This window comes from Vicia villosa, linkage group LG4, assembly GCF_029867415.1.
Source record: "Vicia villosa cultivar HV-30 ecotype Madison, WI linkage group LG4, Vvil1.0, whole genome shotgun sequence".
Taxonomy (NCBI): Eukaryota; Viridiplantae; Streptophyta; class Magnoliopsida; order Fabales; family Fabaceae; genus Vicia; species Vicia villosa.
The window spans coordinates 167,741,141-167,767,811 of record NC_081183.1 but is presented as its reverse complement, the minus strand read 5'-3'; the positions used below and the strand labels follow the sequence as shown (position 1 = coordinate 167,767,811).

The 26,671-nt window shown below is 34.0% G+C and overlaps 1 protein-coding gene across 3 annotated transcripts; it reads left to right on the top strand.

Annotated features, from left to right (window-relative positions):
• Positions 1–681: 681 nt before the first annotated feature.
• Positions 682–25,826, top strand: LOC131595818 (transcription factor MYB30-like). Of its 3 annotated transcripts, none has more exons than XM_058868300.1 (3): positions 682–886; positions 978–1,107; positions 24,929–25,826. In XM_058868300.1, exons 1-3 carry the CDS (start codon positions 754–756, stop codon positions 25,506–25,508), a joined length of 843 nt encoding a protein of 280 aa, XP_058724283.1. In that variant the 5' UTR covers positions 682–753; the 3' UTR covers positions 25,509–25,826. The 3 variants fall into 3 exon arrangements, with proteins under 3 accessions (XP_058724283.1, XP_058724284.1, XP_058724282.1); XM_058868301.1 differs by lacking the exon at positions 24,929–25,826 and adding an exon at positions 1,603–2,333; XM_058868299.1 differs by lacking the exons at positions 682–886; positions 978–1,107 and adding exons at positions 24,106–24,494; positions 24,592–24,721 and having other exon boundaries at positions 24,929–25,824.
• The last annotated feature ends 845 nt before the right edge of the window (positions 25,827–26,671 follow it).

Here is a 26,671-nt window from a genome sequence, read left to right as displayed (position 1 = left end):
TTTTCTTTTCTTATAAATAGCCTTGTAATAGCTATCATTATAGTAGAATACAACATTTATTCTCTCATCTCTTTTGCGCCGTTATTCTATTATTCTCTTTGTCACCATCTTTATTCATTGTGCACCAACAAGAATTTGATCTAACTTATTCTTATAAAATCAACTTATAAAGTGAAGACACTATATAAATCTTTTCTAAGTTAAATCTTTTGTCTGCTAATCATTTTCCCACACTATTAACTCTCATGTGAGGCCGGTGACATACAAAAAGACCCAAGTGAAGCCGGGCAAAAACTATAGCTAACATGTAAGAGGGTGACATAGACCTGTTGGTTCTTATCCTAAATAAAGTAGATTTAGAAAGTTCAAACCCATGGTGTGATTTCAACCACACAAAAAAACCATGGTGTGATGTAACAAAATCTGTAACTCCAAAAAAAGTCACTTTAAATTCCATATTTCATTTTCCAAACGAGAGAAAAAGAGACGAAGGAGAGAGACTCTTTCTAGGAAGGCATGCTAAAATAACACAAGTGGTTTCAATAAGAAAAGAAAAAATAAAACTTTTGTCGTGGACTTTTCAATTTGCCAATGTTGAATATTCGTGTGCGGAACATCCTAGGATATTCTATATATAAAGGCTTGAGAAACAAAGTTGAAGAACCGTGTTTCTAAAGATCACAAGAGAGGTAACTTAACCAGCTAGTAGTGAGTGCACAAGAATAGCTTCTTCTTATATAAAATAATTTGAAAATGGTTAGAGCACCTTGTTGTGAAAAGAAGGGATTGAAGAAGGGTCCATGGAGCTTAGAGGAAGATGAAATCCTCACATCTTACATCCAAAAACATGGACATAGTAACTGGCGTGCCCTTCCAAAACATGCAGGTATATATTTCTTAATCTTGATCATTATTTACATATATATTCTACTTCCTTTTCTGTGTTTTTGATTTAGTTTTTGTTGTAAATTTTGCAGGTTTATTAAGATGTGGTAAGAGTTGTAGATTGAGATGGATTAACTATTTAAGTCCTGATATTAAGAGAGGAAATTTTACAAATGAAGAAGAAGAAATCATTACTCAGATGCATCACTTGCTGGGAAACAGGTACATACATTGATTAATTGGTTTAAATGCACTTTTGGTCCATGTAAGTTAGCGAGTTTTTTGATTTTTCGTCTCTATAAGTTTTTTTTTTTGTTTGAGTCGTTATATGAAGGTTTATATGATTCAATATATGAAGTTTTTTTTGTTAGCGAGTTACAAGAAAGAAAATCAAAAATTCGTTAACTTACATGAACCAACCAAAAGTACATTTAAGCCTAGTACGATTTTCTTATAATTTAGTTATTAACAAGGTTTAAGCATTTATAAGGGAAAAAACAAGTTGTGTAATTTATATTCACATTTAATTACAATTATATGGTTTTATATCTACTGGCCATAAAAAAAAGGTTTTACAACAACTTTTTCAATATAGTCTTTTTCAACATTATTTTTTAGCACGTGCAATTATATAATACATATTCTTGACATACATAGCAATAAGTGCATGAATTCGAATCTCATACATTAATTAAATAATCTGATTATTTTTTTCAGATGGTCAGCAATAGCAGCAAAATTACCTGGTAGAACAGACAATGAAATCAAAAATGTATGGCACACACATTTGAAGAAGAGACTATTGAAAACCAATAATAATCATCACAATTCAAGTACCACAAAAAGTGTATCAAAACCAAAAATTGAAACACCTCATTCTAATTCCAATTTAAGCACTTTAACTCAATCATATGAACCTTCTAATGGTCCTAATTATTTCCTTGAAATTGAAACTACATCATCAAATGGCACTTCTTCTAGTGATTTTTCGTCACAATCACAAGGAAAAAGTATTGACAGTATCATAAATTGTGAAGACCCTGAAGACTCACTAGTGACAATGCTTGAAATTGATGAAAGCTTTTGGTCAGAGACAGTAACTGATGATGAAATTAGTTCCACCATGACATCAAATACTGAATTACCAAATCAACAACACCCTTTTAATAATTCATTGGAAAATTTTCAAAATTCTTTTGATGATGATGATGGCATGGATTTTTGGTATGACTTGTTCATTAGATCAGGGGAATCAACAGAATTGCCAGAGTTCTAATAATATGATGTAATATGATGTGGAGCTAAAAGGGAAATACCAACATTTTTTTATAAAATACACTATACTGTGCAAAATATTAGCTCTTAGCCAAACTTTTTTTTTCTTCTTGTAACTTACTGAATTATTAATTACAACTTACAATAAGGTCTGATCTAAAATAATCTTAATCTTCAATAGGTTGTGAGGATCTTAGATGATAAATATTCTTACGTTCAACTTAATAACTTGATGCATGTATGAAGTTTAGAATTTAGAATAATGTGTATTTTTTTTCTCTCATTCATTATATTTTATAGTTAGTGTTTGGGTCTAAAAGTTCTTAGACCCTTCTCTCGGACAATTGTTGAAGTTGCTCGGCCTCCTAAAATTTGTACTAGTTTATGGTTTATTACTTGTCAATCTAGTCTTTTATAATTTGTTTTTCGTATTTGAGTCTTCTCACATAGCTGCACATTTTAGGGTTGAGTACTAAATCATTTTTACGCACGTATAAATTGAACTATTTTCTTAAAGTCAACACAATATGATTCTAGTCAATTAGTCGGAGTTTGGGATCAAGAACATTAAAGCATGATCCAAATCTTGTCACGTCTCGATTCAAATAAGCACTTCATTTTAGAAGTGTGATTTGAATCAAGGATATAGGTGACTTGAATCACAAGTTGAATGTGAAAATCAGAAATTGATTATGTATTTCTTATTCAAATCATGAAAACGGTGACTCGAATAAAAAATTGAATCTAAAAGATAGGATTTTGCCTCTATATTTCTGATTTGAATCATAGAAAAGCCCGACTCAAATCATGGAGGTCTTTGAATCACAAAAATGACTTGACTCGAATAAAATATTAGATACATGTTTTTTATTTTGGTTATGTATTTCTGATTTGAATAATAGATTTGTCAGACTTGAATTAATGTCTCGAATCATAGAAGATTTTTTTTTAGTTTTTAATTCATGATTTAAATCATTCACTCTCTTGATTCGACCCATACCATTTGTCATTAACTAAAATCAAATGGGTATTTCCATTCATTTTGTGTCTTATCTCCAGCACGTATATAAATCATGTAACTGTGAGATGCAATCTAAGAGGAGGAAAATTAGGATTGCTAGATTTTTCTCGATTTTTTGCAACGTTTCTTAACTTTTAATTTTACCAGAAGCAAATGATAGAATGCTACTTTAAGATAAATGTAAAGTGCATAATTTAAAAGCATAAAATAAAGAACGATGTAGATTTATATTAGTTCCCCTTATCAACCATGCGTACATCTAATCTTTCTACTCCTTAGAGGACTATCCACTATTTTTAGATCCTTGAACAAGTATCACACCAAAACTTGTTTAAAACCTTCTAACACTTACACAAACACAAAACCATATGGCGGATTTTGAATCTACCCGACTCAAAGAATCTTTTCAACAATCATAAACACTATGATAATCCTCACAAAAATCAGAATTTACACCACTTTTTATTTACAAACACCTTTCATCAACACATTATGTTGAAAAGTACAAATAGTTGAACTTCTTTGAGAAACGAAGAATGTGGTAGGCTATTGAATGTCAAATTCAATCTTGAAAATATATACTTTATTTTCTCATAATCAATTTTGGTTTATGAAATTTTTTAGGTTTATAAAAGTTCGCATAATTTCAAACCGTTAAAAAATGAAGAAAAGTTTGATAATTATATTTGATTTTGAAAGTTGGTAATTCGTTTTGTAGTGTAAGATGCTTTATATACACTTCTAAAAAAATTATGAATGATTGCATATCTTTGAAAAAGTTTCATGAAGCATTTCCCATACCTGCATTCAGATACAACACTTGCAATGTTTACATTTTTTAAAATTAGACACATGTATTTGGATACAATAACGTTGTATTCGATTACAACTTTGCTTCCACCACTTGTATTCAGATACGTAATGTTGTATTCAGACACAACTTGCTTTCAACACTAAAAATAGCTTTTTAAGGTAAGACTTTCATAGGGTTTAATGCGTTAACTTTGAAAATATTTTAGCTTAAGTTTGAATAATATTTTCTAGACTTTAAAGTGATATATAAGATGAATGATGATATATCAAAGATAAAGACAGTATTAACTTAGTTCAATGTTGATATTTGCCACTTTGTTATTGACATATAGTTGTCTTACATCTTTATCGTTCATTGTTGATCATTGTTGACTTTCTCTTTTTCTTCTTTTGTTGATGTGTTTGTCGTCATCAAAACCTTATCCAAGGTCAACGAAAGGCCATTCTTCATAATCTCACCCTTTTTGATGATGACAAACATCTTTTCAAATTTTCTTGATCATCAGCGAGTTACTTTAATATTTATGATTCTAGCAATACATGCATCAACTAGAAACTCTGCATATCTTGCAAATCTCCCCATATATTTTGAAAATTTATACTTTTTCTCCTTCTAAAACTATCATGAACAAGAACAAGAATAATACCCTACCATTTTATACCAAATTTTTTTCGATTTTGCGTAATTTTTCTTGACTTATAATTTTACTATAAGAAAATTAATGTCACTTTAATATGAATGTAAAGTGCAAACTTTAAAAGAATAACGTAAAGAACATCGAAGATTTTTACTAGTTTTCCTTATCAACCAGTCATACATCCAGTCCTCTACTCCTTATAGGATTATTCACTATGTTTAGATCCTTGTAAAAGGCTCACACAAAGATTTCTTTACAACCTTTTAACATATACACAAACATTAAACTCTATGGTGGACTTTGAATCTTCCCGGTTCAAATAAATTTTCAACAATCACCGAACATTATGATGATCCTAAAAAAACCAAAAAATACATCAATTTTTATTTACAAACACCTTTCATCAACACTCTATGATGAAAAGTAAAAATACTTAAACTTCGTTGAGAAATATTCAATGGAGAACATAGTAGGCTATTAAATGTCAAATCCAATCTTGAGATTATAGACTTTATTTTATCAGTACCACAATTCAAAGTATATCATTTAATTTCTCATTATCTATTTTGGTTTATGAAAAATTTTCTGGTTTATGGAAGTTCACATCATTTCAAACCATTGAAAAATGAAGAACACTTTGAAAATAATATTCGATTCTTAGAAACATGATTTTGAAAGTTGATAGTTTATTTTTTTAGTGTATGATGCTCTATATATACAACACTTGCAACATTTATATTTTTGAAAATTGAACACATGTATTTAGATACACTAAGGGTCTGTTTGGTTCAACGGATGGGAGGGGAGAGCAGGGAATTTAATAGAGGGGAAGGGAGGGGAGGGGAAGGGAAGGGAGGGGAGGCAATTTAATTAAATATATGTTTGGTTCAAAGAAGGGGAGGGGAGAGGAGGGATTTTTAACAACATGTATGTTTGGTTCACAAGGGGAGAGATTTTAAAATCAAATTACTTTTTTATCCTTATAAATATTGTTATTTGTACTTAGTAAAAATAATTTTAAATAACAATAGTATTGAGTTAATCTCACCAAATAAAAACTTGTTCATTCATAAACGATACTATAACAGTAAACAACAACACACATTAGTTGAACTATAGATCTTCAACGCAAATCAAACCATTATCTGATCTTGATGATTCATCTAACCCACTAAAACAATTTCTATAATTAAAAATAGATAAAATAGTATTAAAATATTAAAAAAAATTGGACAAATAATATTAGACTTAAAATCTTTATTTATAACATAAACATACTATATTTTTGCATATTATTATTATTAATAATAGTATAATAAAGAAATCTTATTACTATTATATATTATAAATAAGAACTGATATAAGTATGTTATTATTATAAAAAAACAACATAATTTTAAAAAAGAAAATTCAACAAAATAAAATTAAAAAAATTCTCCTAAGAGCAGCAACGCACAAATATCAACCGCACAATATAATAAAAATGAAACGTAAAATAACACAAAAAAAATAGTCTTTAATAATTCAATAAGGACAATATTGGAATTAAAAAAATAATTGAGGATAAAATAGGAAAAATAATAAAATTCGAATTAATGAATCTTCTCTCCCCTCCAAAATCCAAATCCTCCCAATTTGGAGGGGAGCAAAAAGTGAGTCTAGGAGGGATTTTGATCCCCCCTTATAAAAAATGAACCAAACACATATATTTATAAATATCTCCTCTCTTTCCCTCCCCTCCATCTACTCCCAACCAAACTGACCCTAAAGATGTATTCGAATACAACTTTGCTTACAGCACTTGTATTTGGATACAATAAAATTGAATTCGAACAAAACTTTGCTTTTAGCATAAAAAACAACTTTTTAGTAGACATGGCAACAAAATTCGTACCCGCGGGTACCCACTCGAACCCGCCTCGAAGTTGACGGTGAAAATCCACTTTGACTAGGTTTGGGTTCGAGTTTTGGTTTTCCCCGATTATAAAATATGGGGACGAATCGGATAATTGGAACATTAGTACCCACCCCGAACCTGCCTCGTTTAATTCATTATGTACATTATTATTTATTTTTTATAATTTATTTGTTTTTGATAATTTAGCATATTAAATATATGGTCAATGTTTTAACATTTTGATTTGTATTTATTATTTAAAATATTTGAAATGTATGTATGAAATTTTTTGAAATTGTTTTATTTTATTATTTATAATGTAATTTGATTTTGGAAAAATATAAGTATTTCTATTAAAAAAATTGATTTCACTAAAGGATGGTGGTGGGCCGGGGATACCCGAACCCAATCCGACCCGTTTGGGTCGGCTTTGAGTTTTAATTCTTCATCCCCGTTCGGGTTTAGGGAGGGGAACGAGAATTGTTTGGGGATTCGGGTTTGGGTTTGAGGGAGGTAATAACCGTCCCCGACCCGCCCCGTTGCCATGCCTACTTTTGTGTTAAATTTGGAAAAAAATTAGCTTAAGTATGAAAGATATTTTATGAGATTTTAAATGATATATAAGATTAATGATGATATATAAAAAATAAAGACAATCTTAACTTTGCTCAATGTTTATCTTTGACACTTTGTCATGATCGATTGTTGTCTTACATCTTTATCGTTCATTGTTGATCATTGTTGAGTTTCTATTTTTCTTTTTTTATAGATGTATTTATCGTTAACAAAATTCTAGCCAAGATCAAGGAGATACTCTTTTTCACAATCTCCCTCTTTTTAATGATGACAAACATCTTTTAAAATTTTATTTATCATTAACGAGTTTCTTTAATATTTCAGAATCTTGCAATATGTGCAGCAACTAGAAACACACCCCCCCCCCCAAACTTGTATATCTCCCCCTATCTTTTGCAGTTTTAGACTTTTACTCCTAAAAATATCATGAATAAGAACAATACCCTACCATTTCATACTAGATTTTTTTTCCAATTTTGCACAATGCTTCTTGACTTATACTTTTACCGTAAGCAAATTATTGAATACTACTTTAAGATGAATGTAAAATGCAGAATATAAATGCATAAAGGGAATTATACTAATTTACCTTATCAACCAAGGATACTTCTAGTCCCCCCTTCCTTAGAGGATTATCCACTTTGTTTAGATCCCTGTACAAGTCTCACACCATGACTTCTTTAAAACTTTATAACTCATACACACACACACACACAAGCCTATGGTGGACACTAAATCTCCCCATCTTAAAGAACCTTTTCAAAAATCACCAAACACTATGATGATATTCAAAAAACCAAAAAGTACCCCAATTTCTATTTACAAACACCTTTTATCAACACAATACGAAGAAAAGTACAAATACTTAAACTTTGTTGAGAAATGAAGAATGTAGTAAGCTGTTGAATCTCAAATCCAATCTTGAGATTATAGACTTTATTTTCTCAATACTACAATTCGAATTATATCTTTTAATTGCTCAGAATCTATTTTATTTCATGAAACTTGTTCAGGTTTGTGAAAGTTCACATAATCTCCTTACCATTGAAAAAGGAAGAACACTTTGAAAATGATAATTGATTTTTATAAATCTTATTTTTAAAGTTGGTAATTCATTTCTAGTGTATGATGCTTTATATAAACTTCTAAAACCCTCTCTAAATGATTGCATATCTTTCAAAAAATTCCATGATGCATAGCCAATCAAAACAATTATTCTGGTTCATATAAAAACACATTGGTTCAGGTTGTATTAGGGTACAATATACTTTTATTTGGATACAACACCTGCATTATTTATATTTTTGAAACCTAGACACATGTATTCATATACACTAATGTTGTATTTGAATGCAATTTTGCTTCCAACACTTGTATTCTGATACAGTAATGTTGTCCTCGGATACAACTTTGCTTTCTACAATAAAATCAACTTTCTTAAGGCAATGCTTCCATGGGTTTTTATGTGTTAACTTTGAAAATATTTTAGCTTAAGTTTAAATCATATTTTTAAGCTTTTAAGTAATATATAAGATGAATGATGTTATATCAAAGATAAAGACAATCTTATCATTATTAAATATTGATCTTTGCCACCTTGTCATGATCGATTGTTGTCTTACATCTTTATCATTCAATGTTGTTCATTGTTGGGTTTCTCTTTTTCTTATTTTTTTGATGTATTTGTCATCATTAAAACCATAGCCAAGGCTAAGAAGAGACTCTTCTTCACAAATCAGTTTCAAAATCCCTCTCATAACAATCTATGATTTAGAACATACAACACACTTTTCTCTCAAACTTTCAAAAAGCATTGAGTTTTGTTTATATTGCAGCTAAAATTTCTCTTCATCTACAACCTCTAGCTTATACCATTGTCGTTTGGTTTATCTTTTCAACCTTGGATGTGAGGAGATTTTGTTATTAACTTTTTGTAAAGGTTTAGAAATATCAGGTTGACATCTTTGTGTGGTTTTAGCTGAGATTGACAATCTAGTTGTGAAAAAAGAAGGAGTTTGATTTCTCCCAAATTGATTAATTAGAACTACGAGGAAGGTTCTATGCACATAACTAGAGTTTCTATGGCCTTCAGAAAGTTAAAGCTCAGATAAGGAATAAGTAGGACTTAGGAAAATTTGTTGCAAAAGGACGTTTGGAATATAGTTCTTGAATCTGGAAGGTCAAAGTCAACATCAAGTGAACATCTTACAAAGATCAATTTCAGACATTGTATACATTCGATGAGAAGATTCAAATAGAAGATTCTTTAATTTTAAGAATTATCTTGAATATTATGATTGTATTTAAAGTCTCTAAAAAAATTGTCAAATCATAGTTGAATACTACAAAATTTTAATGGAAAATTATAGGAGAGTGGAATAGGCACAAAATTAAAACAAACATGTTAAACTACTATAAATTTGGCGTACTTTATCTCTTTCCCTATCACTTTTATATTTTGCTTAAAATCATATGCTTAGGTTTTACAATTTTCTTAAAAATTGCATAATCGATTGATCGATTTGAATTTCAAAGAAGGACTTCAACTCTCCTATCATGCTCATCTCAAACTCAGCCTGCATTTTCTTAGAAAACTTTTTACAAATAGTGGAATTAATAGAACAAAAAATAAAATCATCAATGTATACTTCATCATTCGCACCAGCGTTAGGCTGATTCTGCATAACCTGAGTCATCGCTTCCAAGGCAGCAACAATTGCAACATTGCTTCTTCCAGCCATCTTCTGTTTCACACCAACAACAAACAACAGTTAGAAAACTAAGTTGACAATACTCGATTGTCAAACAACACTACTGACTCGACAACTTGGCCGGACAAACCAACCTGCTCTAATACCACTAATGTAACTCCCTAATTTACCCCGACGAATAATAATAAAATCAGAGTGCAAAATTTCATTTAAAGTATTCGTCACAAAACTAGGATGCCACATTCTTCAAAAACATAAATATTTTCTCACAATTATTAACGGATACATAACACATTTCATTCGGATGAACTGATCAAAACAACATAATCTTCAAAACATCTTTTATTCTGCTACGGGTTCGCTACTGTCCTAGCCATTTTTCCTTCCAAAAATCCATCATAGACAGTCTGATTTTACGAAAGAATCATATATTCATGTTCCTCTATTCATATAACATCTATTGGGATCATAAAAATGCAATTCTACGATGTCACTTTCGACAGTGAATTTACGGTCAAAACACGAATTTTGCAAAAAACAACAACAAGACTAAATTTCATGAATTAAAAGCAATACAACACATATACAACACATAGCAACACGAAATTGTCATCAAACATACATCAATCATCAATTCTATGAAATTCCAATTCAAAACCTAAGAATATCAATATAGAACCAAAACCCCATTCATATCTACTAATCATCATATCCAACCTTATAGAGTTAGAACCCCACTCTTATCTTGAATTGGTGATTCCTTACTCTTACAATGAATTCCATGCTCTAGCATCTTTCTGCCCCTTCTCCTCTTCTACGATTACTTCTCGTTTCACGTTCTCTAACTTTTCTTCCCAATTCTCCTTTTATCTCTTATTTTTAGTTAACCCCTTACTAATTTCTATCTCACTAATGGGCTTAACAACAACACCCCACTATTTCTCAGGCTAACACAATATAGGCCCAACTAATTATATAATCATTTATTCTATTATTATTATTAATCAACTTCTAATAAAATATCATAACCTCTAATGTCTAGCCACACCCTCATGTTTCTACGCTTTTAGACATACACCCCTCCAATTAACACAATTTCACAATTAAACCACAAATAATTCACAAACAATTAATTAAATAATTGAATAAAAATAAATGGGCGTTACAGTCTCTGCTCGGGGATTTTATTTACTTTTCTTGGAGGTCGGGGATAGCTGATTCTGGCAAGGAGAGTTGCGGTCGCGCATCTTAACTGTTGGGACCTTTGGCTCCCCTCGGTTTGAACGGTATTCTCTTTGCTGCGGAGAGGAACTTTGGGACCGCCTTCAGTGTCTCCGCAAGGGAGATCCTGACTGGTGTATTCCTTCTAATGCCCCAATCCTCTCATTTTGCTGGAGGATCAGAGAGTTTGTCTTGTTGATAGCTTCGAACAAGACTGCCAGAATGGGGTCGGTGTTGGTCGGCATATGGATCTATTGAGAGGATTTTGGCACACTCTTCGGGATATTCTTGTTATTATCATTGTTTGCGTTGAGGACGCCAAGGTCACGAGCATCGTCCAAGGAATGAGATGTGTTGCCACCATCCATTTTTCGAGGGACCGCGTCCTCCAAGAAAGGGTTGTGAAGCCGAGGTCGGATTTGCGCTTGGGAGAGATAACTGTAGCATGAACATTTTAATCGTCATGACTGGCCATGATACGATTCTTAAAGGTTGCTCTGGTCTTTGATCGCAAAGGATGAGAAAGACGGGGATGGTAAATTTTCCCACAAACACGCCACTGATTTTATTGGTTGATGAGAACCAGATGTGGGTCAGGGACGTCTTGCACAATGATGGTGATGAGGAGGAGTAGTGTACCTGCAAGGTACTCTGACGATCAAGTAAGTAGGAGCACAGATACATTTTTGTGTTTCAAGGGTTTGAAATTGTGTTACTTGACCCTCTCAAAAGAGAGGGTTTTTATATTGTCCCTAACACTTGGTCATTGGTCCACGTTTTGGGTTGGATCATGGATTTATGCCTAAAACACGTGACCGCCAAGAATCTAAGAGTGTATTTAGGAATCCTGGGAGGCTGCCTGAAACTAATCGTTGGTCGGACAGAGGGTTACTTCTGGGCGGCAAAAGTGCACAATGTAACACTCCATTTATTTTCATGATTTAATTTAATTAATTTAATTGAATTATGGGGAATTATTTGGAATTATGGAAGATTATGAGGAATTAAACAATTGGGCTTGAGTTGTGGTTAGTAAGGAAGGGGGTGCATTGGTAGGCCCTATTACTAATTAAAACAATTTTATTTCAATTTTAATAAAATAGGAGGAGTTGTGGAATAGAGAGGGTAGGGTTACAGCATTTTGGGAAAAGAAGTCTGAACGTGAAAAGAGAAGAGGAGCGGAGAAGTGCGACCCGAGGAAGAGCGAAGAATCAACCTTCAGGTAAGGGGGGACTCTTCCGTTTATCTTCTATTATGGGATAATAGGTAGTACGATAGAATTTGATCGTGTTATTCGGATCAATTGGGTTATGCTTAGGTTGTAGAAATGTTAGGTCTTGGGAGAATTGAATTATAATAATTGTATTGATCATGTATGGTGATAATTGGATGGTTGAATGTATTATAAATGCGTTATAATATGTGTTATTTCACTGTATGCGAAATCTGGTTGGAATGAGATTGGTTTGGTAGTGATTCGGTGAAAGAGGGACGAAATCGCAGGCTGTTTTCTGCTATTTGGAGTTCTGGAAATCGCCAGTTCGCGCCGCGTCCAGGGGTTGGCGCCGCGAACTGCTTGGCAGAAGGCCAGGAAGTTTTGTTGTGTTCAGTACGCGCCGCGAGCATATGACCGCGCCGCGAAGGCGTAGTTCCTTCTCGTTCCGCGCCGCGAAACCTTGTTTGCACCGCGAAGGCGTTGTTCTGATTCGTTCCGCGCCGCGAATGTGTGTGGCGCCGCGTGCTGTTAGTTGTTGCGACAGACCGTTTTGAAAAGTTTAAAAATGTGTAACTTTTAAACCGTAAACCGGATTTTGGTGCCGTTTCGAGTACAGTGAAGCTAATCTAATAATTTATATACTCAAATGGTGTTTTGAGTTGTGGCTTGAATTATTTTTAATACTCGATCTTATTTGGTTGTGATGGGATATGTTTATAGGTACCCTAATGAATGTTTTACCTGTATGATGTTGTGGTTATAACTGGTGTTTATTATACATGTATTGTTGGCGTGAAATGCGTGTTTTATTAATGATTATGACATTGATCGATTTATGTGGGTGATGAGCATGTTGTGGTTGATGCATGCATTCATAATCATTATGTGGCTGGTCCTTGACGATGGTGGATCAGTGGTAGCTAATTCCCATTGTGTGGAATTAGTGAGTGGGTGTTACCGTATCCTTGACGATGGTGGGTCGGTGAGTTGGGTAATCCCAGATTTTGGTACCACATGCATGTAGTTGCATTTCATTAGGCTGTTTTGCTATTATAACATGAATGGAAGATTGTCCAATGTTATAATATGTGTTAATTCGTTTGTTTGCTTACTGATTGTATGGTTTGAATCTGATCATGACTGTGATTGGGTGAATGGCATGTGAAATGATATTTTATTATCTATATCTTATAACATTAGTTAAATGTGAATGAGACTCACCCTTACTGTTGTTATTTTTCAGATTGAGGAGTAGCTCTCGTACTTGGTGAGGATTAGCTCGTCAAGTAGTTCGTTAGAGTCAGTTGGGTCCGTGTCATGCTCTGGTCGTGTAACACTGGGGGCGTCGTTTAGAGTTATTTGTTAAACTCTCTTTATTTTGGATGGATCTTTATGTTGATGTTTTAAGTCTGTGACTTGGCTGTTTGTTATTCAGATGTTTAAGATAATTCCGCTGTGTTAAACATGATGATCTGAATAAATTTGGTTGACGTTCTCTTTTATGGCATGACATGAGTATTATTGTTTAATTACTTGGAAGTTGTAATGCCCTTTTTCATGTTTACTCTGATTATTGTTTATTATTTATGCGGGGTATTAGAAGGGTGTTACACACAACAAGCAGAGGGCCCCTTCTTTCCGATGGTGGAGCAGAGCATAAGTCTTATTACTGGCACAGAGGTAGATCTGGCCGAGGACGGTGATGGTATGCTGTCCTCGGTCCAGATGGAGGCGTGTCCTCGACAGAGGGGCAGGAGGAAAAGGGGCTTCCTTTTCCCTTAGCTGATTAGGTTAAGGGTATTTGGTTGTTCTGGATGTAGAATTGGATCAGGTCATGCCTAACTATTAGGTCAGTCCAGAACAGATACTATATTAAATAAAATAAACAACTAAATTTTTTTAAATTATTTGTTTATCTTATTATATCATATTCACAAAATTAATTTTATATTTTAAATTCAGCAATCTTGATCCAATATTCACAATTTTATATTGGAAAATGATGGTATATTTATTTTTTTAAATGAAATAGAATTTGTATTTTTATTTGTTAATTTTTTTTTTTTTTGAGAAAATAGGAAATGCACGGATAGTGTAAAATATGTTTACACTGTCAACCAATAAGGGACATGCATCACGATAAATTCCAATTTTATTATTAAAATATTGAAATGACATGGCAATTGTAAAAGTTTTTGTTGGTTGTACGTGTAAAATTATTATACACTGACAGTGCATCTTCACGCACTCTTATACTGAAAATTAACGACATTTTATTTTTTAATATTTTGTATCCTATATTTGTTATACTTAAAGTTCTACAAATATCTCTATATGATGACTTATTGTAAATGATACATGATTTAAAAATAGACAAGATATTAATTTTAAATGCAAAAATAATAGAGATGGATCAAAATTATTTAAATTTAAGATAAAAAAATTAGTTTTGTAAATGAAATAAAATAAGAAGAACCAAAATTATAATTAAGAGTATTAAACAAGTGAAGAAAATATAAAAGGAAACTCACTTACATAATAAAAATTGAGTTTAATTGCTATGCACGGTCAATGTAAAACTTTTTAATTTACACTAGCAATGCATCACAACCACTCAATTATATTATTTTTAATAAAGTTAAAATAAAAGTCAAACAATTCTAACAAATTAACGGGTGTGGTTCACTGACGGTGTAAAACTTCTTTACACCGTCAGTGTATTTCAATTAAATTCATAAAATTTGTAATTTGTGAAACTCTTTATTATTTTATTTCACTAATATAAATTGATTCATATAAACATTTAATTTTTTTACATTTTTGTGTATCATTGTTAGAGATGTCAAATGGGTCGATTCGACCTATTCTGCTTTGGTTCAGTGGGTCCAAACAAATAAATGAATTGAAATGGATTGGCCCGATTATTTCATGGACTGTGAAAATAAATTATGTCCAGTTTCTAATAGGTCATATGGTTTGATGGGTCAGCCCGATAGACCAATTTAGTTCTTAATTCAATATTATAATTTCAAATTTATAAAAAAAAATTATAATAAAAAAAAAACTACATAACATAAGTAGAGAGTAATCATAAAATTAATTAAGTGATGTTTAAAATATATATATATATATATATATATATATATATATATATATATATATATCACAAAAAACATCTATGTAAAATAAGAGTATCTGAATATTATATCCAATACTTATATTTTCTTTGATCAAATTATTTTTAAAATATATTTTCATACTCTTTGACTTTTCTTTTTTATTTGAAACATCACTTATGTAATTATATTTTAGTTCAATATTTTTCTTCAAAATTAACTAAAATTATTTTATAAATTTTTTTTAATGAAGGAGGCCGAAGCTAGCTTGACCGGTCAGGGTCATGGATCGGCCCGATGAATAGGACTCATTTATACCGTTCTAACAAGTGTCTAATATATTAAAGGAAATTAGAGTTTTCCTTCCCTAGGCAATAAATAATAATTGGTGTTTTAAAATCCTTACTTGTCTTCCTTTGTTCTTCGTTTTGTTCTATATTTGCTTTTGTAAGAAAAACCTGAAAACCAAACCTTTATAGTTTATTCGGCCCGGTCGTATCATAGATTCAAACTTAAGAAACCCATGAAAACTCGTCGATTCATTCACCTAGGAGCATGTGTAGTTCAAAATATGTGAACTGTGTGATTCAAACTTGTGACTTTGGAGAAAATAAAGCACTTGCATAGCTACTACACTGAACAATGTTCTTGACTTCTTGTTAATTATTTTTTCAAAGTTTATTATAATATTAGGTTATTGTCTTTGTGCTCTTGTTAATTATTTCGTTCAGAGGTAATATTCGATCCATCATCTATATACAGGTTTTCTTTGTGATATAAAGATTATGTACATGACATTGACACATTGAATTTTTTATAATTTTTTTATATTCGATATAATTTCCACATGTCAATTTATATTAATTAAATTAAGTTAGATTTATTATTTTGTTTTAAACAATTAAAATTAAAAATAATTTTTAAAAACTAAAAAATCATAAAATTTGAATATAAAAAATTATAAAATTAAAATATAATAAAAAACTGTTCAAAATTTATAAATTCTGTCAATAAAATATTTAGTGGCACATGTTTATCTTGTAAACCTAGAAAATTCGAAACTAAAATATTTAGTGACAAAGTTATAGACAAAATTTTCATCATGTTCATCATCTAAATTTAAAAAATTGGTCACTGAAATTTTTAGTGACAAAATTATATACTAAATATTCTTCAACTTCTCGTCACCTTCATCTTCTAATCCAATAAATCGGTTATTAAAGTTTTTAGAGATGAAATTAGAGACTAAATGTTCATCAATTTCATTTTCTTTTTTTAATTACAGAAAACTTGTCATTCAAATCTGTTAGGAATTGAATGATTTGATCCTCGAGAAGAAATTCACGAGCACTCCTCATAGATTCGCATCTGCATTGTTGAGGACAAGTGCAACTAGGGATAGGTCGACGGGAATTGAGTTCCTCCCATAATCCACGTAACTCAGTGAAGTAATCAAGAACAGACTTAGAACCTTGCTTGAGATTGTTGATTTCAGCACGTAAATTGGATACACGAACGCGATCGGTTTTGGCAAAACGTTCCTTGAGATCATTCCACACATCAAGAGCGTTTTCCAAGAACACTGTGGTTTGAGCAATAGGAGGATTCACCGAGTTCATAATCCATGAGTGCACAAGACAATTACACCGTTCCCATGCAGAATGATTGAGATCAGAAACGTTTGGAACTCGATTTGAACCATTGATGAATGCGATCTTGTTCTTGGCACCTAGGGCACGCTCCGTCGATCTTGACCAAGAAATGTGATTAGATCCATTGAGTTGAGGTGAGATGTTGATAGAGTGTGGTCCTTCACTTGGATGAACATAATAAACAGAGTCAACATCACCATTGGTGATCTGAGCAGTGTGATCAACACGCGGAGGCATCAAGAATTAAGAAAGAACAAGAAGAAGATGGTAGGGAAAGAGTTGCAGAATCAAAGAAGTAATGGCGGAAGCAAGAAGAAAGGGATCGAAGACGATGATACCATATTATCAACCACCATTGATGAATACCAAAGATGATTAATGTCAAATGAAGAAGAAGATAGTAAGAGTATGCAATAGAAATTGAAGAAGAAGTTAATAGAATAACACTCATCTTATTAATGGAAAGAGATAGTGTCAAGTATATATACAAAGTTAGTTAGAGAAGCTTCTAGAGGAAACCCTAACTAACTTAACTGTCTTATATCTAACTAACTAACTGAAGTGTTATTAGTTGTTATTCTTCATCATTCAAATTCATATTTTTTTAAAAAAAACTTTAAGCAAATAAGCTCTTATTCAAGTTATTCAAGCTTTCCAAACAAAATAGTGATGTCCAATATCAATAGATGATTAGCTTCCTTGATTGTGGTAACTTTATGTTGTTGTTCTCTATTAAGACATCTTATAACTTTGTTAGTAGAAATTCCATTGGACACGGGCTTGCCAAGTGCATTCAAATGGTTTACAAGATGAGTGAACCTCTTTTACATATCGGCAATGGTTTCATCATGCTTCATATGAAAGAGTTCAAACTCTTGATTTAAGGTATTGATTCTAGCTTATTTGACTTCATTAGTACCCTCATGGACAACTTGCAATCAGTCCCATATAACTTTAGCAGTTGTACAAAGAGAAACACGATAAGATTCATCAACTCCTAAAGAGAATATGAAAACATTCCTTGCTTTCCAATCATACGACCACTTTTTCTGATCTTCCACGTTTCATTGTGCTTCTGGTTTAGGTAAAACAACATCATCCGCATTAGTCATGATAATTTCAAATGGACCATTTTGGACGGATTTCCATACATTCCTATCAACGGAATTAACATGGATACACGTACAATCTTTCCAATAACCATAGTTTTGCCATTAAAAATAGGCGCTCTATTATACTTCGCTTTAGGTTTGGAATCCATTATCTAATAAGTGATTTTAAAGCACAAGATAAACCGATTTTCGTGATACCACTTGTTAGACGATAGACTACGATCTAGAGGAGGGTGAATAGATTGCAAATAAAATTTTCTTATTTAAAATTATGCTTTGAAAATCACTACAAGAAATCCTCTAAATAGTCAGGGGAATTAGTCAGGGGTAAAACCCCACACAAATAAAATGACGTTGCTTGGGGTAAAGCCCCTCGCAACACACAAATTGAAAAAAAAAAACAAAATTAACACAGAGGGGGTTACCCCTCACAAATAGAAGAAGAGGGAAATTTTATTTTTGAAAAAATGCATTGCGAGGGGGATCCCCAAGCAAATAAAAGTGGCACCAAGATGTCTCTTCAGTAGTCAGAAAACGCAGAAATTAGTGAAGGGTGTCCCTAAGCAAACTGACATACTGCTTTTAGCGAGGGGTGTCCCCACGCAAAAGGGACGGCTTTGGTTTTATCACTGCTGTTGGTAGAGTGCATGTGCAATTACCAATTTCAACATTCAGCTTTTTTAGGGGCAGCCCTACGCGAGTTTTGACCGTTACTTTTCCGAGGGGTGCCCCATCGCCCCTTTCTGCATTACCAATGTACGGCAACAGACCATCAGTATATATCTTCTTCATTAAATACTTCAATTTCAAAACCCTTCTCTCATAATTTCTCTGTTTCAAAACCTAATTTCTCCAAAAAAAAAAATCATGTTCTTCCTCTCAACTTCTCAACAATATTATATATTTGCACGCAAAATGTTATTTAAAATTGTGTTGATTTTACTTACTGATCTATGTATATTTTAATTTTTGTTTTCTTTTTTATTTTTGATATAGCAATTGATTCATATAAGACAAGATCTTGGAAGAAAGCTTGGATATTTACAGAAAATTATTTATCAGGTACACACTATGAAATTTGTGAAATTTTTATTTATCTATTATGTTTATCTGACAGATTTAATATGTTTATAGGTATATTTATTTGGTGTTCCTTTGAGTAGTATATATATAACAGTTTATTTAATTTTTAAAAAAAATATTATTGTAATATGTATTTAAAATACAACAACATATATTGTTATAAATATATAATTTTGATATATTATATTTAATTAAAATACAGTATACAATATTTTTCACTTTTTTATTAACAAAAAATTATATTTACTGATATTATAAACAGTATTAAAAAAGTATATATTTATTGATGTTATTAACAGTATTACTAAAAAAAAGAAGTATATACTCTAAAAATATATATATTTATGTTGAAACAGAATATTATTTATTTAAAGAACAATAAGTAAAATATATTTAAAGAATATTTAGTATATTTATTTATAATAATAAAAACAATGTAAGATTTATTTAAAAAACAAGAAATTAAAATGCAGTACATATTTTTTATAGTGAATGTTTGACTATTAGCTAGTGGAAACAATTTCGGATCGACAATCATCTATCTCGAACCATTATCAATATATTTTTAACAGTAATATTTGAATAAAGCCACACATTAGTAATTGATTTTCAATATAATAACAAACAAAAATTGACTTAAGCAATTTGTCGAACACTTGGTGTGCAATCAATTCAAGTCAGATTTTTCTTTGATTTTGTTTAGAAAATTTCTTTACCCACCTCCCTATGGGGGGTCACCCCCAGCGAAATTCCCAAACTACCCCTGCTTCGGAAATGAACTTCCGAAGCGCTTTTTTTTTTAAAAAAAATTTCCTTGCTTCGGAAGTTCATCTCCGAAAACACCTCATGGGGGGTGCGTTCGGAGATGAACATCCGAAAACACCTCATGGGGGGTGAATTCGGAAGTTCATCTCCGAAAACACCTCATGGGGGGTGCGTTCGGAGATGAACATCCGAAAACACCTCATGGGGGGTGAATTCGGAAGTTCATTTCCGAATTATGCAGAAACTGTGTTTTTTTTTATGTTTTTTCTTAAACGCAACCGCATTTTAATTAAACGTTACCGGCAAATAAAATAAACAATAGATAGACTGAAAACACTAATATGATAAATAAACAAAAAAAAAATACTAATCCGATGAAAATAATATATACAAACCGAAACAAATAAAAATAGTGTGCTAAAGATACAATCCGAAAACAAAAAATAAATAAACCCGACCACTACTGGGTGTGCCTAACCCTCTCGCCCTGGGCCCTCCTCTGCCGCCTGTATGTCGCCGCACGGTCCGCATCAAGGACGATCATCTCCATCACCGCGACTGCCTCCGGACCGCCCCGCTCCACGATACCTCGATCCAACGCGTCCCGCCCAATCATCGATATCCGCTGACAGATCGGCATGAGATCAATGGCGTGATCATCCTCGGCCTGCTGGTTCTCCAGGATCTCCTCGTGTGCTGGCCTAGGAGCGCCGGGAACGTCGGGTCTCAAGAGAGGATGGGACACCCGGTAGAACCATGTGACGTACCCCTCCACACTGTGCCAGTCCTGGGTGACCCGCATGCGACGGTACTCCTCCGGTACCACATGATCCTCCCAATGCTCCCATATGGCAGTGAGCTGCACTCTGGTCACTGTGTCAGGAGCAGCCTCGAAGGGTGACCTGGGTATGATCTGCACGAATCCGAACTGACGCATGCACCGCTCCGGGAGATACCGAACCATGATGCCGGTCCCGCATGCCAACCAGCCTGAATATAGAGCAACCCCGTCGAAGGGGACAACCTGAGCGTAGTCGGCGAACGGCCTCCAGGTGACGTCGTCGTGCATCGTGCGGTCCAGGTACAGGCGGTATGGTCCCACCGCATCGTTCCCCCTCTGGAGAACGTATCTGGCGGCCCTGGGCATGGGGTCCACATACTCAGGATCGATGTGGAAGCCGTGGATGCGGGAGAAGTAGGAGATGATCCAGCTCTGAAACAGAAACAAGATAATGTATTAAAATTAAATACGAAACATAAATAAATAAATAAATACGAGAATGTGTTAAAATCAAACGTACCGTAAGCAGAGTGCAGGATCCGACCAGCTGCCTCGTCCTCCAGTTGGAGGCCTCATTCAGCTTCTGGTAGAGATATGCCAGAGTAGCTGCCCCCCAGTTCCACTGGTGAACGGTATCCAGGTCCATGAAATAGCGGAGGTAGGTCACGTCGACGTACCTGGCGCTCTTGTCCACAAAGCATGCAGCGCCTACCACATGCATGTACCAGCACCGGAGAGCGCAGTCGCGGTGATACTGTGTGAACAGGTCGTTATCCTCCTGCTCGGCCTCGGCCGCCGCGTCCAGGTGGAACTCAAAATAGATCTTCAGTGTAGTGAACCGGACATGAGGCCCACAAGTCGTGGCGCACTCAAAGTGAGCAACCTCCTCCTCCATGCCCAGATAGAGCGTCATCCACTCAATGGCCTCCACCCTCTGGATCTTGGAGTGGGTCAACAGCGGCCCCCTAATAGGCAGGTGGAGAAGACACTGGACGTCATGCAAGGTGACCGTCATCTCCCCAACCGGCAGGTGGAAAGATGACGTCTCCTTGTGCCAGCGCTCCACAAATGCCCCCTGCATGCCGGTGCTGATGGTGGTGTACCCGGTCATGCAGAGCCCGCTAAGCCCTGAACCTCGCACATGGTCGTTAAACCACTGAGCTGCTGGTTTAAACAGACCGAAAATCTTCCTGGAGTGGTTCACCATTTTCAATGGCTCTCTCTCCTGTTACAAAAAAAAAAACAAATAAGCGAGAAATAAACGGTAAAATTATAAAAAATGGTGACAAATAAACGGCTAAGTTAAAAAAAATACCTCTCCCTCCCAGATCCGCCGAGCGACGTGATCCTGGTAGTGAATCAGCAGGGAAGTGTCAAAAGGCCCTCCCGGATAGCTATCCACCTCCTGCTCCTCCTGCTCCTCCTCCTCCCCGACTGGAGGGTCAACATCCGGTATGACCTCCTCCTCCTCCTCATCATCATCCTCCTCCTCTCGCTGGCGGGAAGAAGATACCCGAGCCAGCCTACTCCTATAGCCTGAAGGAGATGAACTCTCCACCAAGTCCTGTGTAACGCGCACACGGCGTCCCCGGCCCCGCCCGCGTGTCGACGCCAGCTGCGCCGCCGCCCGCTCGCGTCTAGCCGACGCAGTCTGGGACTCCCTGCCCTGTCTGATGCGTGCTGGCTGGTTGCCTGTCATGTTCCTGTAAACAATCGAAATTGAAATCGATTAATATGCGAGACAAATGAAAAAACAAAAAAAATTGCACTTCTGATACAGTTCGGAAGTTCATTTCCGAAACTGGGATGGAGGTGTTTTCGGAAATGAACTTCCGAAACACCCCTGTGCAGAGCTTTTCTGCAACCTTCAATGGCAGACCCCAAAATCAAAATTCAAACCTATGTATACACATTCTAAACATCCTAAATATCAGTATAAACCTAACCTAATACATTTTTTGCTATTTGTAAACACCCTAATATACATTTTAATCATAGATCTTAAAATCAAAATGCTTACCTATTGAATAGATTGGAGGACTTTAGAATGTAATAGAGCAACTAGATGGAGCCTTTGAGGTAGCTTGGAACTGGTTTGCACAAAAATCTCTTTGGGGTTGAGTTTGAAGAAGATTAGGGTAAATGATTTGGGGGAGGGGGCCGTTTTGCTTAATCTGCAAAACGCGCAGTATTTCGGAAATGAACTTCCGAAATGCTGTTTTCGGAAATGAACTTCCGAAATAAGTCAAATTTTTTTAAAAAAAAAAGGCGCTTTCGGAGATGCATCTCCGAAAACACCTTTTTCTTGCATTTCGGAAGTTCATTTCCGAAGTCAGGGGTAGTTTGGATTTTTCACCAGAGGTGAACTAGAAGGTTGGGAGGTTGGTAAAGAAATTTTCTTTTGTTTATATGAGAAACATACTACAATTACGTAGATTGTAATCACTCAACAAAAACAGTTTGCGGTATTAGACAAAGAAATTATCTCTATGTATCAATTGCACAATTAATGGTTTCACAATTTACAAGTAATGTAAGAGAGAGACGGAGAGAGAGAAGGATTTGTTTAGATAGTTCTCTAATCAGCGATAGATTTACGGCGAAGTACTCATGTTGGAAGAGTTCGAGGATCTCTTTTTTGCTATAGAAAAGGTGAAGCCTTTACACCATAGATTTACGATAGAGGTCATTTTGTTATCAACTTCGTGGTGTATTTGGAATAGGCGCAATGCGATTATCTTTAGAAACGCTTCGTTTAGCTTTACCGAATGTATTTCGGAGATTATGCTTAACTCTTGGAAGTGACTATGCTCTTATTACACCCTAGTGGACTCTTGGAACTTTTATGTGTGAAATATTCTACCTCTCTTTTGTTTCGAGGAGTAGAAGTTTTCCGAGTTGTATTTTCAGTCGGGATATCTCTTATACTCCTATTAATTCCTATTAATTCCATTGCTTATTAAAAAAAAATTGTTTATACAAGCTTACACAAAGCATAATATTGAATTAAAGATTAAAATTGATTTAAAAAATGAGGTTAATCAAAATCACATCATAGTAATATTTAAGAATACAGATGTAATCAAACTTTAAAATATCAATAAAATTTTAATTTATAAACATGAAGACCTTTTCCCACCGTTTGAGACTTTTAATACACATAAAGACACTGCCGAACCAGCACAAAACTGTCACATGTGATGGGTAACATACCATGTTCTTTTCTTATCTTCCTAAATGCTGTCTATTTAGAATGTTTTTTGTTTTTATTTTTAACGTATATGAGAATGTTCAACCCCATTTTCTGACTTATAACAGAATCCCTAACTCCAAATTCCACTTAAAATGAATAAATAAAACATTTTCCATAGAAATACTACACATATACATTATTTCCAAGAAGCTGACATAAAATGCCCAAGTGATATGTATATGAAAAATAAAAACTATTATTGTCGCAGACAATTCAATTTGCCAATCTTGAATACTGGTGTGCAGAATATATCCAAGTGTGTATATATAAATATATATAGGCTTGAGAAACATAGTTGAACAATCTTGTTTCTAAATAGCTTCTTCTTGTATAAAATAATTTGAAAATGGTTAGGGCACCTTGTTGTGAGAAGAAGGGATTGAAGAAGGGTCCATGGAGCTTAGAGGAAGATAAAATCCTCACATCTTACATCCAAAAACATGGACACAGTAATTGGCGTGCACTTCCAAAACATGCAGGTATGTATTTCTTAATCTTGATCATTATTTACATATATATTCTACTTCCTTTTCTGTGTTTTTTATTTAGTTTTAGTTTCTGTTGTAAAATTTGCAGGTTTATTAAGATGTGGTAAGAGTTGTAGATTGAGATGGATTAACTATTTAAGACCTGATATTAAGAGAGGAAACTTTACAAATGAAGAAGAAGAAACCATCATTCAGATGCATCACTTGCTGGGGAACAGGTATATAAACAGGGTCGTCTTTGAGAGCGTGACTCATAGACAGTAAAACCAGAGTTAAATAGGGTCTCTGTTTGTTTTGCCAATATTCAATTTATTTACTATGCATGCAATCCATCGATGAATAACCCATCAAAATTTGTTGTTTTCTAAACTATAAGTAACCAAGTATCAAATTTTTTGATCAAATTATTTGGTTTTTGTTTTCAGGTGGTCAGCAATAGCAGCAAAGTTACCTGGAAGAACAGACAATGAAATCAAAAATGTATGGCACACACATTTGAAGAAGAGACTATTGAAAACCAATAACCAATCAAATTCAAATGTCAAAAGAAGAGTTTCAAGAACAAAAATCAAAAGATCTGATTCCAATTCAAGCACTTTAACTCAATCATATGAGCCTTCTAATGCTCCTAATAATTTGCTTGAAATGGAAACTACATCATCAAATGGCACTTTTTCTACTGATTTTTCATCAAAAGGAAAAAATATTGACAATATCATGAATTGTGAAGACCCTGAAGACTCACTAGTGACAATGCTTGAAATTGATGAAAGCTTTTGGTCAGAAACAAAAACTGATGATGAAATTAGTTCCACCATGCCATCAAATACTCAACTACCAAATCAACAATACACTTCTAATAATTCATTGGAGAATTTCCAAAACCAAGAGGGCTATGGTTATAGTTCAAATTCAAACTCCTTTGATAATGATGATGATGGAATGAATTTTTGGTATGACTTGTTCATCAGATCAGGGGAATCTATTGAATTGCCAGAGTTCTAAGCTTTTATCATGAACACATTTTGACGGTGTTACTAAATTTGGCAGAAAATATTTTTTAATTAAATCATATTACTACATTCAATTTGACTATTACAAGTGAAGCGGTGCATTGATTTCTGATGGGTAACAATAGTATGAAAAGTAGCTGTGCCAACTGTTAAAGGGTGAGGAGTCAAAAGAGAAATCCAAATTTTGTTAATGCATGCAATATAAATATAATGTGTAAAACATCAGGTTAGAAAAATAAATAAAAAATTGTTACAGATAGTTTCATTAGGTTAAAGTTACATTCGATGGTGATTGTAATAGCAATAAATTATGTACTGAATTATGTGAAGTATTGAAAAAACTCACCTATGTAGTTACTGTCTAATTTATTTATATATCAACTTATTAGCGTGTCAATTGAATTAAGGTTTTATATTGGATGAAGTTTTACATCGGGTGAAAAGTGAATGCTGAGAATTTAGCAGCGCAGCTACGACAGCGCTTTAAGAGAAAGAGCTGCTATAGCTTTCGCTAAAGACAAAAATAAAAAACAAGGGGAAAAAGCGCCAATATATGGGGGTCCTACGAAAGCGCTTTTTAAAAGCGCTGGTATAGGCTGGGCTACGAAAGCGCTTTATAGATGGGCTGGTATAGGGTGGGATACGAAAGCGCTTTCAAAAGCACTGCTATAAGGGTAGGCTACGAAAGCCCTTTTCTCCTAAAAAGCGCTGGTATAGGGGGTGTTACTAAAGCGCTTTTCAAAAGCGCTCTCGTAGCTATTTTAAAATTAAATTAATTAAATTAATTAAACTAATTAACACAAAAACACGTTTTGCCCCAATTAATTTCTCATTCTCTCTTCTTCTCTTCGCGTCTGAAGCCCTAACCACCTTCATCCACAGTTCTCCGACCGTCCCTCCGCCACGACCTTCATCTTCAATTGCAGCTACGGTCGTCACTCCACCACTACCTTCATCCACAGTTCTCCGACCGTCCCTCCGCCTCTGGTTCGTCGTCTCAGCCGGTGGTTCGCCGTTCTCAGTCGCTGGTTCGCCGTCACCAGGTACATGATTCCTAACAAATACCTTCTTAACTTTCATAGTATAACCATAATATAAAAATGTAATCTTCTGAATGAAAGAATACCGTCTGTGCTGTGTCGACATTTTTATCTC

Coding starts and splice junctions, on each gene's coding strand:
- LOC131595818 (XM_058868300.1), top strand. CDS start 754: ATGGTTAGAGCACCTTGTTGTGAAAAGAAGGGATTGAAGAAGGGTCCA. Junction 887..977: donor TGCCCTTCCAAAACATGCAG/GTATATATTTCT, acceptor TAAATTTTGCAG/GTTTATTAAGATGTGGTAAG. Junction 1,108..24,928: donor CATCACTTGCTGGGAAACAG/GTACATACATTG, acceptor TTTTGTTTTCAG/GTGGTCAGCAATAGCAGCAA.